We start from the raw sequence: 17,559 nt of genomic DNA, 5'->3' as shown, positions 1-17,559 counted from the left end.
TGTTTCAACGACCATGACTCCAATCCCGCGACCTAGCGCTGCAACAACGTCACTCATCACACGACCAAACGTTTCCACGACCATGACTACATTTCCGGATCCTAGCGCTCCAAGACCACGTCTCTCATCACACGACCCGGCGTTTCAACGACCATGACTCCAATCCCGCGATCTTATGTTTTAAAGACAATGTCTCTCTTCACACGACCCAGCATTTCAACGACCATGACTCCATTCCCACGTCCTAGCGCTCCAACGACCACGTCTCTCATTACACGATCCAGTGTTTCAACGACCATGACTCCAATTTCGCAACCTAGCGCTCTAACGACCACGTCTTCCATCATACGACCCGGCGTTTCAACAACCATGACTCCATTCCAGTGTCCTAGCGCTCCAACGACCACGTCTCTCAATGCACGACCCAGCGTTTCAACGACAATGACTCCATTCCCGCGACCTAGCGCTCTAACGACCACGTCTCTCATCACACGACTCAGCGTTTCAACAACTATGACTCCATTCCCGCGACCTAGCGCTCTAACGACCACGTCTCTCAATGCACGACCCAGCATTTCAACGACCATGACACCATTCCCGCGACCTAGCGCTCTAACGACCACGTCTCTCAATGCACGACACAGCATTTCAACGACCATGACTCCATTCCCGCGACCTAGCGCTCTAACGACCACGTCTATCATCACACGACTCAGCGTTTCAACAACCATGACTTCATTCCCGCGACCTAGAGCTCTAACGAACACGTGTCTCATCACAAGCCGATGGTTTCAACGACATTGACTCCTATCCCGCGACCTAGCGCTCTAATGACCACGTCTCTCATCAAACAACCCAGCGCTGTAACGACTCTGACTCTAACCCCGCAACCTAGCGCTCAAACGACTACGTGTCTCGTCACGCGACCCAGCGCCGGAACTACCATGACTCCAAGCCCGCGAGCCTGTGTTTCAACGTCCATGACACCAACTTTGCAATCTAGCGCTCCAACGGCCACGAAACGAGTCCCATGGACCAGTGAAAAAAAACACAACGGAGAAACAATGTCGACTTTGACAGAATAATGAAATCGAAATCGAAGGTCCATCTAGAATGAACATACTTGATAATGTGCATCCTGAACAGATTCTGGGATTTAGAAGTTGTTATTTGTCATAAACAAAGAATATCGAGGGATATATGTGGATCAAGAAAGCAAACATGTAAGAATGACAGACGGAATCTGTTAAAAAACGCCATGCAGAATGTTAAACAAATGAACCAATGAGGTCGGTGTGACCCCCGTTGGGTTCTTCGTTGTCCGAGTATATTTTTTTCTTAAATGAGGGTTTACAGTCAAATCACACAACGAACAGGTTGACGTATAACGTTTCCCGAACAACCGCTTTGTTTTTTTCTTCAAATTTGCCTGGTAATAAATTGTCCTCATTTGGAGGTCGGAGGCAGAATGTCCTTGGTTGGAGGTGTTTCGTTCGCATTTTTTGGGTGTGTCAATGTCCCTGGTTGGCGGTGTTTTGTTAAAAAATGTTTACGTATTTAAACCTCTACCCAGATAGCTTTAAGTCCGTTTAACACATTGACGTAATTATTTTTCAAAATTACACCCTGGAAAATGGTGTCCTCATTTGGATGTGAAATGTTGCGTGTCCTCAGTTGGCGGTGCTTGCAAGTATGCGTGTGTGTGTGTGTGTGTGTGTGGTGGTGGTGGGGGGGGGGGGGGTGAATTTGAAGGTGAATTTTTGCTTGAATTTTTGTTTTAGTTTAAAGGTTGTTGTTGTTTTTAATGTCATCTTAAAGGGAGCAACAAATATTGTTTTTGTAGCATTTAATCAGATTAAACATAATTGTTTGGATCCGTCCATTAATACCATATACCATATCGCTACTTTATCAAATCTTGCAAGGTATGTTTGCTAAAAAAATATAATGTGTTCTGCATCATAATGACTTATAGTTGCTGCTTTTTTTCTATATTTTTTTTCATTTTGATAGTAGGTAAAAAAGGTTAAATGCTAAACCTAAAACCCAGATATCATCGAATATCAGAAAGTCAGGTTACTCAGCCAAAAACAGCCATCAAGAATATTACTCAGTTAAATAACTGACCATCCTTACCGCAAATCATATTAAAGGATCAATGACCATAATAATCAAATTCTGATCACGGTTTAAAAGGTCAAATAAACATTGATACTGACCCTTGTAAACAGTGTCATTGATTTGGAATGTTGGCGATTGGATAGAAATTAGATTAGACCAGGTGACCTGTTTCAGACCAAATATCAGCTGAAAATTATAAGTTTTCTTAAGTTACAGGCAGTTTTTATGACATCGGCAGTTTTTATGACATTTTGTTTCCGGATTCAGATAATAAGTTCTCTTAAGTTACCAAGCTTTTTTAGCACTTCGTTTCTGGTTTCCCCGACCACCCTATTTATTTGCACTGATCTTATGTTATTGTTATTATCAACAGCAGAAAAAAAAATTAATGTGTATTTTTGTCAGTTTCTTGCACAAAGAAAGACACGCTAATCCATTCAACCAAAATCGTGACAGTTTTCAATGTGGAAATGATATAAAGACACAACTTAAAAAAAATCCTGACCTACCTGTCATATATTTTTTGGCAGTGAAATCAGAAACAATTTTATCATATTTAGGCCTTAAGAATTAAATTGGAAAACGATTATAAAGTATAATTTTACCTGATCATTTTCGAATGCTTTCGGGTCTTCAGTTTTTATTTCTTTTTTAAAACATGTTTGCTTTGCTGCAGCTTCAGAATCAAACACGTTTTCCCTAGATCGCGAACACAGAGTTATCCAAACCATGTCCTTAATAATTTCATCTTAAACAAATTTACGCACTTAAAATCTTCCACAAAAAAATAATATATAATTAAATCCAAATTTTAGTACCACATCTGAAAGAATAGATACATCATTTGTCATAATATCAAAAAAAAAACCTGAAAAACTGTTAAGCATTCATGATTTTTCTGGGTTCATTTTAACCTTGAAATCACATATTTTTTCACAGAGCATAAATATCCAAGTATTCATTATTCAAAACGTTGTGCATTAATAGTCTACACCATTCAATGCATGGGCATGAATGCTCATTAAGGCTCTGGATTAATATTACAACACTGATAATGGCTTAATAATTAATTTACTGAAGACACTGGATACGGTCTTGTTAATGCTACTTTTATCCAATCTATTATGGGTCTGCTGGAATACAATCATCTACTGTAAAGTGCCGTAATTTTGAGCTCAAATAATTCTATGCCGCGCTGCTGTTGATATTGAATTATTAATTTAGTAATTATCGTTTTTCAATTCCTGTTGTAAAAGAGCACTGCAGAGTCAACGATTATCTCTTTTCTCCATCTGAACAAGGGGCATAACTCAACATTATTCAATCCAGAGTAATCTATGTTGGTGAACATGTGGTCATCGTTACTGCAATCACATGTACTATCAGGTTCATGTAAAAATGTCATCTGCGGATTTAATGTTATATCCAACATTAGAGTTTCGTACAACTTCAGTTAAAACACCCAAGACTCCATTTAATGATCCCAAGGCTATGATGACAATTCCTCGAATTTTTTTCATTAAAAAAACAAACATACTAAAAAGTTAAACATTACTATAATTTCAGTCTGTAACATTTTCTAAATAGATTAATAATTTACAACATTTCAACGGAAATTAAATCCACTCCAAATTGTGCCTGTCCTTTGGTTTATTGAGCCCTCAAGCTGTCGACCAATACTTGATAATGCTCTCAGATTATCTCATATACCTGTCTTCCGATGAATACCTTTGTAAACAAAAGACAATCACATATTTCAGCAGTTCGATATTAAATTTTAACAAAAAAGGCAAACAATGCACTCAAAAGAGATAAAACTGAATGTTTATCTTTAGCAAGCTGACGCGCATACTTCTTTGTATGTATTTACTTGATAAATGAAGGGGCACATCTCAACGAATATATCAGACCTAGTGTTTAATGGAACACTTAGACCACCCCCTTTTGGTTTGCAGTCTTCAAAGGGTTTTAAAGGAATATTCAGTATTCATGAGGAGGGTACAACATTCAAGAGTAGATGGTTTGCAAGGTGGGGGACCGAACTCAGTAGGGCTTACACCATAAAATGGGTTACACATTCATGAATGTGCATTGTTTATTGCATATGACTATTTTCATATTGTCAACATATGTACCAATATATTCATGTGAAGATTTTGACAGTTTGCAATGTATCAGCTAACAAAAAACATTTAGGTCAATCAAGTTAACTCAATAGTTAGGTGCGTAGCTGATTGGACTCAAATACGCAGTTGCGTAATGAAATTCTGTTGGATGTTTTTGTCATACCAAAAACCCTAAATTGAAATAAAAACCAAAGGTGGGTAGGGTTTATATGCTTTAATATGCTGTCAGTCAATTGAACTGTGTTACCCCAAATTGGCCCTAGCTATGCGCCTGTCAGTTAAGTTTGCTCCCAAAACTGCTCAAGTTGCTTGTGAAAAAAATGGAATTCTTAGGCACAAATCACCTGGACTTACAGTACCTTAGAACATTGGTCCTATCTCTGGGTAGGACAGTAAAAACATGCTTATCTACTTTGTTAATAGGCCTCTACAATTCTTCTAATGACTCCAATTAGGAGGAAACTGATAAGAGCTAATTCAAGAGACGGCTACTCTCAATAAAGTGTTGGGGTTTTGTGAATTGTCCCCCTTGAACTTTATATGGAATTTTGAAATTTCAAAGATACTATGTAAAACAAATTTAAATTGGTATATGATGCCAAATTTAATTCTTTTTTTTCAAAAGATGACACCAATAATAATTTCATTAACAAACTGCCAATGGATCAGCCCAACAGCCCAATTTAAATGAAAGACAGCTGATGACAGGAGGAAGGCAAATTTTGTTCAAATTGAAAAATAAAGTTGCAGCCTTTTAATACATAAAATCTACATCCCTTGGGAAAATAGTATTTATAGAGGAAAGAAATATAACATTCTGAAATTGAATGTTTAAGCCAAAATGTTAACAAGATCTTTTGTGTGGTAAATAGTGTTAATTGTATTGATTGCCCTATAAACCACAGATGTTTAAGCCACGAAATAAAGAAACATATTCCTTCAATGGTTTTTTTGGCAATCATTATTAAAGGTATAAGAAACTTTATATGCCATATAAAATTACTAAACGCATGGTCCGTTAATTAACTGGTAACATGCAATGTATTATACTGACACCACGCCCTCCCAAATTTACGAACTATAAAAATAATGCATGATCCTAAAATAATCCTGAGTTTGTAATGTGAGAAAACATGTTTGCACAACCTTTGATCCGTTAAGTTAAGTGTATTTTATCAGCCGAAGTTTAATGAACTTTTAACACGAAATGTGCACCATCCTAAACAAAGAGGGGAAAATTACGGTACCCTGGTCAAAATTGCCATGACTCATAAACTATAATGTTTTTAATGTGATACTCAAATTTAAATATTCAGCATGATACACATGTTAAACAAATATAGAGTTTGATTGATCAACGTTTAACTCCTTACTAAATAATGCATTTATGGAAAATATTAATTACGCATATCAAGATTGTAACTGTGTATTTAATAGCTGAAATCGATCAAATATTAAATGACTGGTGGGTCCTAAAAGATTTACAATGATCAAATATCATCTCATAAGGTAGAAATACCATGTTATCTGCACCTTGCTTTCAAATTAAACACGGTATAATTCATAACAACCATTATTTTCGATATTTATTCATCCTTTTTGGTAAATTAAAACAATTGTACTATTTGTGGAACATCTTACTTGGGAGTAAGAGTGCATCTTAAATATGCAATATTTTAATAGCACCACCCCATAAAAACAAGGATACAAATATTCTCATAATTAACAAAATGAAAACAATTTTCTTTATATCACTATAACATACAATAAAACAACTTCCTTTTCACATTAGAAAACATTGCAAAATATGCTTAGACTGTACAACATTTATAATAAAAAAAATCTGTGAGAATAATTTATCTCATCTGGTGTTCTGTAAGATAAATATTGACATACACTTAAGAATCCATTTTCAATACTTAACCTCTTTTAATCCATTGCAAAACATAACATCAATTTCGAATTAAATTTCTTATGCAAATTCATAATGCATAAAACATCAACTTGAAGCTTGAGTAAAAATGCTGATAAGCCTTTGAATAGGGCATTCTATGACCTGGCAAAACTTCATAACATCTTTCAATGAAACATTGCACAAATGAACAGAGAGTACAAAATTTTATTGAGTTTCTTTAATCATACTCCATAAACAAATCTTGAAAACTGCTACCAGAAAGGTGGGGTTTCATCTTGTATATGGTAATCTGACAAACTTTTTAATCAATCATCGAGTCACAATGGACAACCATTATCTATCAATGAATCTAAATAAAAATTTAAAAAATGTGTTTTCAAAGTAAGTATTGTTACGAAAATATTATTTATATTTCAATTTAAAATACTTCTTATTTCAAAATTGGCCCAATGTATTGAATGACAGAAAAAAATGATTAATTTGTTGCAATTACATTCATGATATGAACTTGAATGTATCTGGAGAAGTTCACTGAGTAGACCCAACTGTGCACCCAAGTGGTTATAGCTATTGTCAAAATCTTGAGGACAGTCTTTTACCAGACAATACCATGCCAGAGGGAAAAGAAAGAAGCTGTTGTCAGCTTAACCTCCATTACATGTAATGTTATTTGGAGGTCAGTGTTCAGAGGGTGGGGGATTAGATACTAACATGAGGAGATAAACAATGGTGACTGTGTAAATATACAGGGAAGACAATTCAGGAAACAAAGCGAGGCAACAGATTACTTAATGGGAAGGCTGGGCTGATCATGTAACAAAAATCATGAAACTATGACACTGAGATAATTTTAAAATTTGACTAAAATTGACTGCAATCTATGTTGAACAGCACCCAGGGGAGACAATGAAGGAGACGTCAAACGGCAACATATTACTTAAGTGGAGGTCTGGGATGATCATGTTGTAAAAATCATGAAACTATGACACTAAGCTAATTTCAAATTACGACAAAAATTGACTGAAGATCTTCAGTGAAACTGTGGCACCAAGGGAGACAATTGAGGAGACGTAGAGAGGCAACATGTTACTTGAGTGCAGGCTGGGCTGATGTAACAAAAATCATGAAACGTTGACTCGTAGATAATTTCAAAATTATGACTAAAATTAACTTTAATCTAATAACGACTAAATCGGCTACAATTTTCATTTAAACAGCACCAAGGGAGACAATTAAGGAGACATTGAGAGGCAACAGATAACTTAAGAGGAGGGTTGGGACGATCTTTAGAGCCATTAGGAGAAAAGAGGCTTTGTCAAGAGACAAGATTGCATGCGTAAGGGGAATAAAGTAACCGACTGTGGTAGTTCAGGAAGTTAAGGCCTAAAAAAAAAATATGTCTGTTTCCTGTAACATGCTGAAAAAAAGATGGGTCGGTAGGTAGGGATTTTATTTTATTTTTTTTTATTTTTTTTTAATGTCAGAATGATCCAATATTCAAGTTTATTTCAGGTGAATTATTTTAATAAGAATTCGGTGTGATATATAGATTCAATCTTTCTGCCACTTATAAGCTAAAACTGCTAGCTTGACAGCCATCAAAACATAAAATACATCATCATTGTAATAAATCAAGACTAAGTGATTTTTTCACATCTATATTATAGGTGAAGCTTGACAAAGAAACAGCATTGTTTATCAGATATTTTTAGCCATGGTATATGTATTTCAGTTGTAGAATGCATCCTGTTGAAGGGCAAGCCATGGGTTCGACTCCCAGCGGTGGCAACATTATGTGCAATTTTGAGCATTGTCAGTATGTTCACCAGGGAAGCAGTTCATCTTTAGACTTTGCAAATATAACCCAGTGAAAGAGTGAATCAAAGAACATTTAGACAATTTATTTTTTGCAAATGTTTTAAACAAAACTTTCAAAATGCATACATTTTCTAATGATAAAATATGATATTATTGCACAGCCTATTTTAAGATAGACTGTGTAATAATATCAAGTTGTATTACAATTAAATTTTCATGACAACTATTATAAAATAAAATGCTGTTACAACAAGAACAGGCAAGAATCTCCACAAAAAATAATTTTATATAAATCAATACTTCGATTGATAAATGACTAGAATCAATGACTAAACCATTTAACTCTTAGAGGCTATTTAACTCTTAGAGGCTGTCAGAATTGTACAGATCTTTGGGACCAGTGTAGACCCATGGTCTACGCTGTTCACTGCTTGGACACTTAAACCTTACCTGCTGACTCGACAGCGAACAGTGTAAAATAACAGATTGGACTGGAATATGTTTAAATAGACTAGAATCAGTATCAAAAAAGCTTAGACTGACTAATAAAAAGTACTACCATTTTCTTTTTTAAACAGTAAAACAGCAAAACTAGTACACGTACAGTACCTTAGTTTCCACAACTTATTTTTTTTAACAATTTTCAGTGTTTTAAAAAGATCTGCTGTATTAGATCCACTGTTCATTCTGTAAAAATCTCAAGCACGATAATCAATGTAACTTTCAATAGAATACCTTGTTGTTTTTTCCTTTTCTGGACTTGACTGGACTACGGGGGTTAAAACATTCCCAGAGTCAAAACTTGGTAAAATATGTTCTGACTCTGACGAACATATTATTTAGTTAATGCATCTTCGTTATGTAATCCAGTGCATCCTTGTCAAATTCCAATATGCACCAGCGATTGTTTAGTTGCAACGACATCTTTCTTAATTTAACTTTCACTTTCAGGTTTATCTTTTTTCCGGAGGTAAACAAAAACATTTAACGTTCCTATTGCCAGTATTGCAACATCGTATTTTTCATAAATGGCAAAACCATAACAGTTTTGTTATAGAACCACGGACCTATAAACCAGGTCCGTGATAGAACTAAACTATAACACTGACAACGATCTACGTAGTTCTCTTTTCACTTTCATTAAAATTGACAGGAAGTTAGCGTGCACCTGTTTTCCGTGCTTTTTAGACCATGTGGTATGAAAAATGTTTATTTTTCTGTTAACTCATTAAAAACTTATAAGAATATTTTTTAATTAACTGGAGATATAATAAAAAAAACTTAAAATAAATAAACAAAATATATCCTAGCATTGTTGTTTTTCAAAACCATTGCACTTAGCGAAAAAGCGGAAGGTATCCGTTTATTTGCATAATGGGCGGAGTTAATATTACGTCATTGAGTTTGAGTGCTGCTAATTGACAAGGTTACCGATCAGATTCCAGATCGATTATCACTTGTCACTTCGGGTGTAAATCGCTCTTGCGGGTTAAACAAACATTCAGATCATGCATTGAGGCTCCTTTCAGATGATACCGACTCTCACACCGAAATATCCCGTGTCAAAACTGATGCATATTACAAATTGATGATGCGTTGATTTCGGGTCATTTACGATTCCTGTGCGTCAAAACCCGGGAGCTCGGGTCAATTGAAAGCCCTGCAGTTTAATGTCACAGCCATTAAGGTTTTTGCCATTGTTTCAACTTGCCAAACCGGAAACGTTTGTAACTATGCAACGATTCGGGCACTACCAAAATATTTAAATTATCGTTGTCATCATAGGCCAGAGATCGCTAAAAATCTGACTTTTCGAATTTTGGGGCATAAAAAAATTGCGGTCGGCGGTAAAAAAATACGGTCGGTCGGGTTACAGGAAACAGACATATTTTTTTTTTAGGCCTAATACAATCAATGTAATGCCATTTGTGAAGTTTATACAGATTTATGATAATTGAAGTTACAACTAAATTCCTTTATTCAAAAGACCCCCAAGGTTGAAGTTTATTGCTGAGTGGTGGGGGTTTAAACACTTAAGGAAGATAATAATTGAAAGACATTTAAGAATTTATGCTGCACCATATATAATGACATAGAGCTGAAGATAATGCCAACCACATGAGATTATAATACCACAAAATAACCTTCCGATGAAAAAATATTTGGTCCCGAATGCTATGAACTGTATCCATTTTATTGAATATTTTTTCATTATATACAAAACAAACTAATAATTGCAATAAAAGAATTTTATACAACAAAATATTTACGATTTCTATGTTCATAAATAATTAAACTTATGTTCACTTGTTATTCCGACAATAAAACAGGAAAAATCACCAATAAAACATATCAAATGAGAAAGTAAATTGCTACGATACTTTGTTCCCTTTCCCATGAAATGGCTTTCTTTTGAAATGGTAATGAAGGTCTTTAAAATACCATTTGAAATGTTTCACCTATTCCAAATCTATCACAAAAAGGCCAAAACACAAACTTGGTATTTTCACTATATATATATAGAGAGAGAGATTTTGCAGCGTCTTTTAAGGCTGTATTCAAATTAAAGTCTTATTTTGGTCATTTGTAGTTGAAATTCACTGGGTTTGGACTGAAGGATTTGGTGTTAGAGTAATTTTTGGAGTGTAACTTTGGGGCACAACCATGGACGCTCCCTAGAAACTAAAACTATATGGTTTAAAATGTGGTGGGGTGTGGGCAATGGGTGTCAGGGATGTTGAAGTATTGCTCTTAAATTATGCATTCTGGTGAAGTCTATTAATAATAACGTCATTATCTCTAATTTGCAAAATATTGGTGGGGGGGGGGGGGTGACAGATGATACCGGTACCCTAATCTGATTTTCTCGGTCAATCAAGGGACACAACTTCACAAATTTTCAAGCCAGAGAGTTAGGCCTTGCTACCACATAATAGCACTGGTAGTATGACAGTATACTAAGTTTCATGCCAATATTTTAAGTTGTACAGATTGAAGTATGACCAAATATTTTGCAAAGCTTTGGCTGCTGCAGCTGTGACAAGTAACAACAGTCCTATACTTTTTGTTAAAAATTTACATATATTCTATAAGTTAATAATACATTTGATATACAAAGTGTTATAAAAGTGGCATGAAAAATACCAAATTATTCATTTTAGAACAGTGCATTTTCACTATTCATACAAAATGGAACACCTGATTCATTTTTTGGCCTTAAATAAAATGTGAGATAGAAGAGCCATAGAATAGATAAGTCCTGGTATCGAATGACTCAAATGACAAGATGAAACTAATATAAAACAGTTCAATTAAATTCTACTTGACATTTGATTCCAATATGTCAATGTTAGTTAACAAACGTGTTACTCATTGCTGTTTAATGAAAAGATTAAATTTGCTGACACGAAATTTTTCACAGGCTAGACCTACTCATCCCAAATTCTTGATAATACTAATTACTATATAATAAATTACTCAAGTCATTTAAACACTTTACAGCCAAGCAAGGATCAAAACACTTTTTGTTTTACTCTGTTAAAGTCATATTCTATCATTGATTATTTTGATTAAGATTTTTGTTAAAAAAAAATGAGCAAAGGTCATGTTTAGGAGCCAGAAATGTTCTTGAACAATTACTTAATAAAATTAAGGTGCACTCAACTGTTTTATTGGTGCATATTTAATGACAGTATTAAGAGAGTAAACAAAAAAGAAATTAGTAAAAAATACCAAAACTATGAAAGAACAAAAATTGACTTCCATTCACATGATTTAAATAGTGTACATTACATAGTCAAGAAAAATTTAATACTTGAGAATTTCAGGTTAGTGACAGTTTTTTCAGTTGATCAAAGCCATAACTTACAGTGTATCTAATGTTTTAGCAACAGTAATTAATGGGATATGATGGTAAGTTTCATGTCAATATTTCAAAGCATTTCCGAGCCATATAGTATGGACAATGAAAGTATACACATTTCTTGACAAATTGTTTCATCAACTAACGTAGCATGAACATTACATTTTTTATCCCTTGTACTTTTTAATTCAAAAGGAAGGTACAAATGAGAGACACACAAATCAAAGAGCAGTTTCAAACAACGATAATTTAATAACGATGTTGTCAACATTCCATACACCTTTGTACAACTAATAAACAACAGTAGATGTAAACATCAGATACACCCATCCTTTTCATCTAGACCCCCCTTTCAATTATATATCTTAGTGTAAACCTAACGCTGCTTAAGAGTGTTCAGGTAAAACATTAAAGTTATGGACAGAAAGCTAGACATTTCTATTGAATATAAGGTTATAAAGTTGAATGTATGTAGGTTGGTATCCATGTAAATTTATATATCACGTCTCCAACAAGAATGACGGAACTCCTTTGGTCCAGGAGAGGTCCTGTATTATGAATCTGTACTCATCAAGTGACACTTTTAGTTTAACTCCGGAAATATGGATATTCTGGTTTTCCCAGGCTAATCCACTGGTACAAACAAAATTATACCACAATATACACACACATTACTTCGGAAACAATGGGGTCATTGGACTGTTGCATGAATTTAAATACCTCGAAATTCACCTTTTATTTGTACCGGCATGGGAAATCCCAGTTCCGGGCTATATTATGTTTACACACTGCATGGTGGACATTGCAAAGAAGATGAATACTGTTTGGAAGCAAAGTAGACATAAAGCCTGACAGATGACCATCAGTGGAAATTAATGATGGAAACTTTTTAAGTGTTCAACTCTACTGAAAATGACAGGCAGTTCCTAAAACCTTAAACAGGAAAACAGGGAAGCTCTGAGCTGAGACAGTGACATAATTGCCGTGTTTATTCGTTTAAACATGCAAACTGATGTACGAATATATTGGCCTCATACTTGCTCGCATTGACCATTCTATGCTTATTTTGAGCAAATAATGTATTTGCCAATTTTGGGACCATCTGGTGTCTTGTTCCTTTAATTAACCCCTCTTGCCCTCCTATAGTTCACCAGTTTGGTTTAAAAAAATATTCTGATATTTTAATAACATTTTGGTCATAAAATAGAACATCAAATTTGGTCATTTTTAAAAAAAAAATGTACATTCTGTAAACATACCCAACACAAATTTAAGTCACCCTTTTATTATGAAATTACACTCTTTTTAAATATTTGAAAAAAAAATACCTGTAGCAATTCCACATATAAATCCTTTTTTCACTAAAAAAAACACAAAATTACTTAAAATCAAAGTTATACATTTCCGGTTCCATTAAATATGAGAAGTAGTTCATTCAATCTTCCTTTGTGGTATATTTGCATATTTCACCAAATCACTGAACTGGGGACTTAACTTACAGCTGTGAAATTTTAGAATTAAATGGGTGAATTAATACTTCATACAAGTTTAATTCATATGTAAATATTTGAATCCATTTTCAGAATGTATACATTGCAAGTTTGTGAAACTAGCTGACCAAAGTCATACTGAAGTTGGTCAACATCGAAATCAAATATTCCTGATTAATATAGACCAGAAAGTCAATTGTAGTTAGCACAATATTTCATTACTAGCGAGTCAGAGAAAGTGTTTATTTCTATTAGAAGTGTCCTTTCGTAATTCAGATAAGTGTTAACTTTTGAGAGTATGCGCTAAGTGGTTTGACGCAACAGTACAAAGAAAAGGACAACTTGACCCATTTGTATCCAACTTGGCCAGAGCATATAGGAAATATATTTTCTCAAGGCCTGATTATGTAACTATACCAATACAAAAATGGAACAATTTGAGAGAACAAATTAAAGGTAGCGTTATCAAGTATGTGTACTTCATGATACCATTAGAAACATCAATGAATTTTCACATTGTTGTTTCAATCGACCCTGACCATATTCGGAAAATAAATTTAAAAAAAACTTCAATTTAATTGCTCAGACGCAAACTTTCAGGCAATGTTCAATGGCGACATGTAAATTTCCAATTGATTCTTATTGCATTGCCATCATCAAATATTCATGTGATTTTCTTATCCCTTTAAACTGTACAATGTTTTTCAATGAATATTTACCGGAATCATACATTTTTCTGTCTATATTCATACAATTACCATCAAATATATGACTTTATGTCCCACCAGACATAAGATAAGGATTTGTACCAACAAGAAATACCAGAATAATATATATTGGCAAAGTAAAGATAATGTTTCCGCAAATTTATACCATATTTTTATTAACGAAACATATCATTCTTTTTAAAGATGACTTAATTCGGAAAATTGTCACATGCATTGAGGAAGTACCTCTTGGTAAAACAGTTATTTTTCTGTTTCAAGTTATTGAGGTATTAACAACATGTACTTATCGAACAAGTTGACATTATTTTTTTGACAAATTTATTATCATGCGCTGTTTCTTTTACCGATACTATATATACCCCGACCATACCTAATTGTAATGTATAAGCAGTTTAACTATACTTACATTCAGTGGTTAACATCGACTTCAATGAACCAAAATATGTGCGTTAAAAGTATCAACACTAAAATAACATCCAACTTTGACCTAAAAAAGCACTTAATAAAGTTATCTGCGACCCATCAGCGCCATCACTGCCATTAAATGGTATTGAATAACCTCGAGAAATAAAAAAAAAACATCCGAGAATAAAAACACGAACAATCAATAAAGCCTATCACTCGTTGATATTAAGCAAGCAATTATACACACGATCAGCAGAAGCAATTTCGCAAGCATTTGATCGACCTCGATCATTCATCACAGTTAGTGAGACGGTTAAAATGGTTGTCCTAATACATTTTGTCACCGATACATCGGCCTCAGATAAATGTCAACAAAGGTTATTCTTGTTTCATTGCTCATCTCATTGAATGATGCTTTCAGTCAAGAATGCTTATTTTTTTGGTGTACTAACATTTTGACATTATCCAAACTTAATATTTCCTTTTTGAGCAAGGAGTGACAATTCTATACTTTTTATGAATGGAAAAACTGACAAAATAGTCAGTTTTTGAAACACGATAATAGTTACTGATATAGCTGTAGGGATGAATTAGTGCATACAAACTACCGGTAATTATATTCTAAAATCAGGACTTTTATGAATCATTATTTTGTATATGTAAATACAAGTCCATATTTACATTTTCCATCTCTGAGGAAAAGACAGGAAAGAAATAGAAGTTTTTTCAATAAAATACATAAATAAGGTTTAGTAATTTTAATAATTGTTTTAAAATATAATGAGAACCAGTTTTGAAGTGGTAAAAGTTATAAAGCGTTCTTGGCGAAAATAAGCAGAAACTTAATGATATTGTTTTTATATTTACTAAAATTGATATAACATTGATTACCAGTATTATAAGCAGTAGAGTTTATTTTTAAATTTTGGTAAAAGAATAAAAAAAAATCTTAATTAAGTCCAGTATCGCACTAGTAATGTTTTTTTCTCAGGAAATGGACGAAAGCACTTTATATGGAATTTATAAGTTTACATCAGCCTAAAGGTTTATCTGGCTTTACAATTTAGCTACAATATGCTAGTTCAATAATTAATTGTAAAACAAATCACAGTTCAATCAAATTTAGGTACATACAGAATGCATTTCGTGATATGCATTTGCAAGTATACTATTTCTCAAAATGGATACTATTCATTTTATAATATTCTATGATTATTTCAAATGATGTATACTCTTTGAACCAGGGGAAAAAGTACATGAATATCAATTATTATATGCCTCAATATTAATGACATATAATTCTAAAAAGATTGAACAAAATACAAAAACAATTTTCTCAGTACCAAAGTTTGAACAAAATAACAGTTCAATATCAGCATTTATGATCTTCTAGTGTCAACAATATTTAAACAGACATGCAAATCAATTTCAAAAGAATCCAATCGATCAGCGAAGTAACAATTTTAAACAAAAACAATCGCATGAAAATCAAGATACGTTTATAAATCATAAACGGTTGAAGAGATATACAGATATTATCTGATTAATTTTTTGCCCAAATTCTATCATGACATATGTTTTCATCCGTTTAATTGAACAGATAAGAAAAATGTGTGCCCTGTGGTGGGACAAAGAAGTTTTTATTGGTAGTTTAGCTATTTGCTGTCCTTGGATTTGGTCCATAAGGGCAATGTTTTGGCCTGCGAAAGCCCAAACACCATTTTTGAGTATCATGATGATAAGATTTTGATGCTCGAAATCAAACTTGACATTGATACATGTTCAAAATCGTGGGTAACAGTTTTGTGAATATTTCTCACTGACTAAAACGTAACAGTTTTGTGAATATTTCTCACAAAGTAAAAACAATGTTATCTATAAACTGATCAATTATAAGGCCAGAGAATATTTTTATCTTCTATTTATTTTCCCATGGCCCCTCCTTGTTTTTAAACAGATAAAGTCATACCTTGACCCTAAAAAGTAATTTTTGTGTATCACAATCGTGGGTAACAATATTTTAAGATCACTCTCAAAAGATTTGTGGTACTGTCCATGATTTTCTTTATTTAAATATTAAATCTTCTCTACACTCATCTTCACGGGAGTTTGTTTAAACTGATACCAAAAAAACTGGTATGTTCTTTTGTCTATCTTAAGGTTCCATTCTCCAAAATTCAACGAATAAGTGATATATAATACAATTTGTGTGTAAAATGTACGTATTTATTTAAAACTCTTCAAAAATATTTGAATTTATGTTACAGTAGCTTTTTGTGTTTAATCCCAAATGTTTTGTCTATGGTAAAAAAAGGGAAACAACTCACCACCGGCCATTTTCGACCATCGTAAACAGGAAGTGCCTTCCCAGCTCTGCTCTTCGAGTGACCAGACCTTGAAAATCAAAAAGATATTAATTTTGATTGATATGAAATAATAGCGAGTTTATGTGTAAAAATATACCTTTTTGTTTAGACCAAAGTCAGACCCCAATTTCTCGAAAATTCTTAAGCTTTACAGGCTTAAGTAGCTTATTTCAATTAGCCAAAATAATACTTAAATTGAATTTTGATAAATGAAAAATGGTTTATTGTGATAATCATAATGATAAGTTCTATTTAAAGAGTAAAAACTCTTAAATAAGTTAATATTATGCAATTTATTGGAACCCCAAAATTGTGAGCTTAGCTTAATCCTGTTATAAGGGACTTAAGAAGTTTCCAGAAATTGGGGCCAGGAGTTCTTTTCTACATACCCTTCAAGTTAGACATTTTTAAGTGTCTAAACTATTCTCAGTGGAAAAACTTTTAAAATATGTTGGAATTTACAGTTTTAACATGCTAACTTCATATTCCCATTACATACATGACATAATCTTGATCAAAAATGATCTTTAAGATTAATTCACACAAACTAAGTCCAACAGCATTCTAAAATGACCAGAAAAAGGCCTGAATATCAAATATCTGATGTCCTGGTCGAGGTATACATTTCTCTGAACGCGTCATTCTACCAAGGGCAGTAACTGAGTTTCTGACATTAGCAATTACCTGTAGTAGCTCATGATTTGTGTCCCTTAGAAACACCTCTGGTG

The 17,559-nt window shown here is 33.6% G+C and overlaps 1 protein-coding gene across 8 annotated transcripts in view; it reads right to left on the bottom strand.

Moving 5' to 3' along the window:
- Positions 1-17,559, bottom strand: part of LOC128240561 (uncharacterized) — a 64,011-nt gene that overhangs the window by 30,063 nt on the left and 16,389 nt on the right. For 5 of the 8 annotated variants that reach the window (XM_052957242.1, XM_052957240.1, XM_052957244.1 and 2 more), the window contains exon 4: positions 16,793-16,859. In XM_052957242.1, the coding sequence (XP_052813202.1) occupies positions 16,793-16,859 (67 nt within the window). Of the gene's footprint in view, positions 1-2,726; positions 3,094-16,792; positions 16,860-17,559 lie in introns of those variants that run through there. The other 3 variants (XM_052957239.1, XM_052957246.1, XM_052957245.1) reach the window with 1 other exon arrangement.

The sequence above is a fragment of the Mya arenaria genome, chromosome 7, assembly GCF_026914265.1.
Source record: "Mya arenaria isolate MELC-2E11 chromosome 7, ASM2691426v1".
Taxonomy (NCBI): Eukaryota; Metazoa; Mollusca; class Bivalvia; order Myida; family Myidae; genus Mya; species Mya arenaria.
Note: the sequence above shows the minus strand (reverse complement) of the source record. Positions and strands in the feature narration are given on the sequence as shown.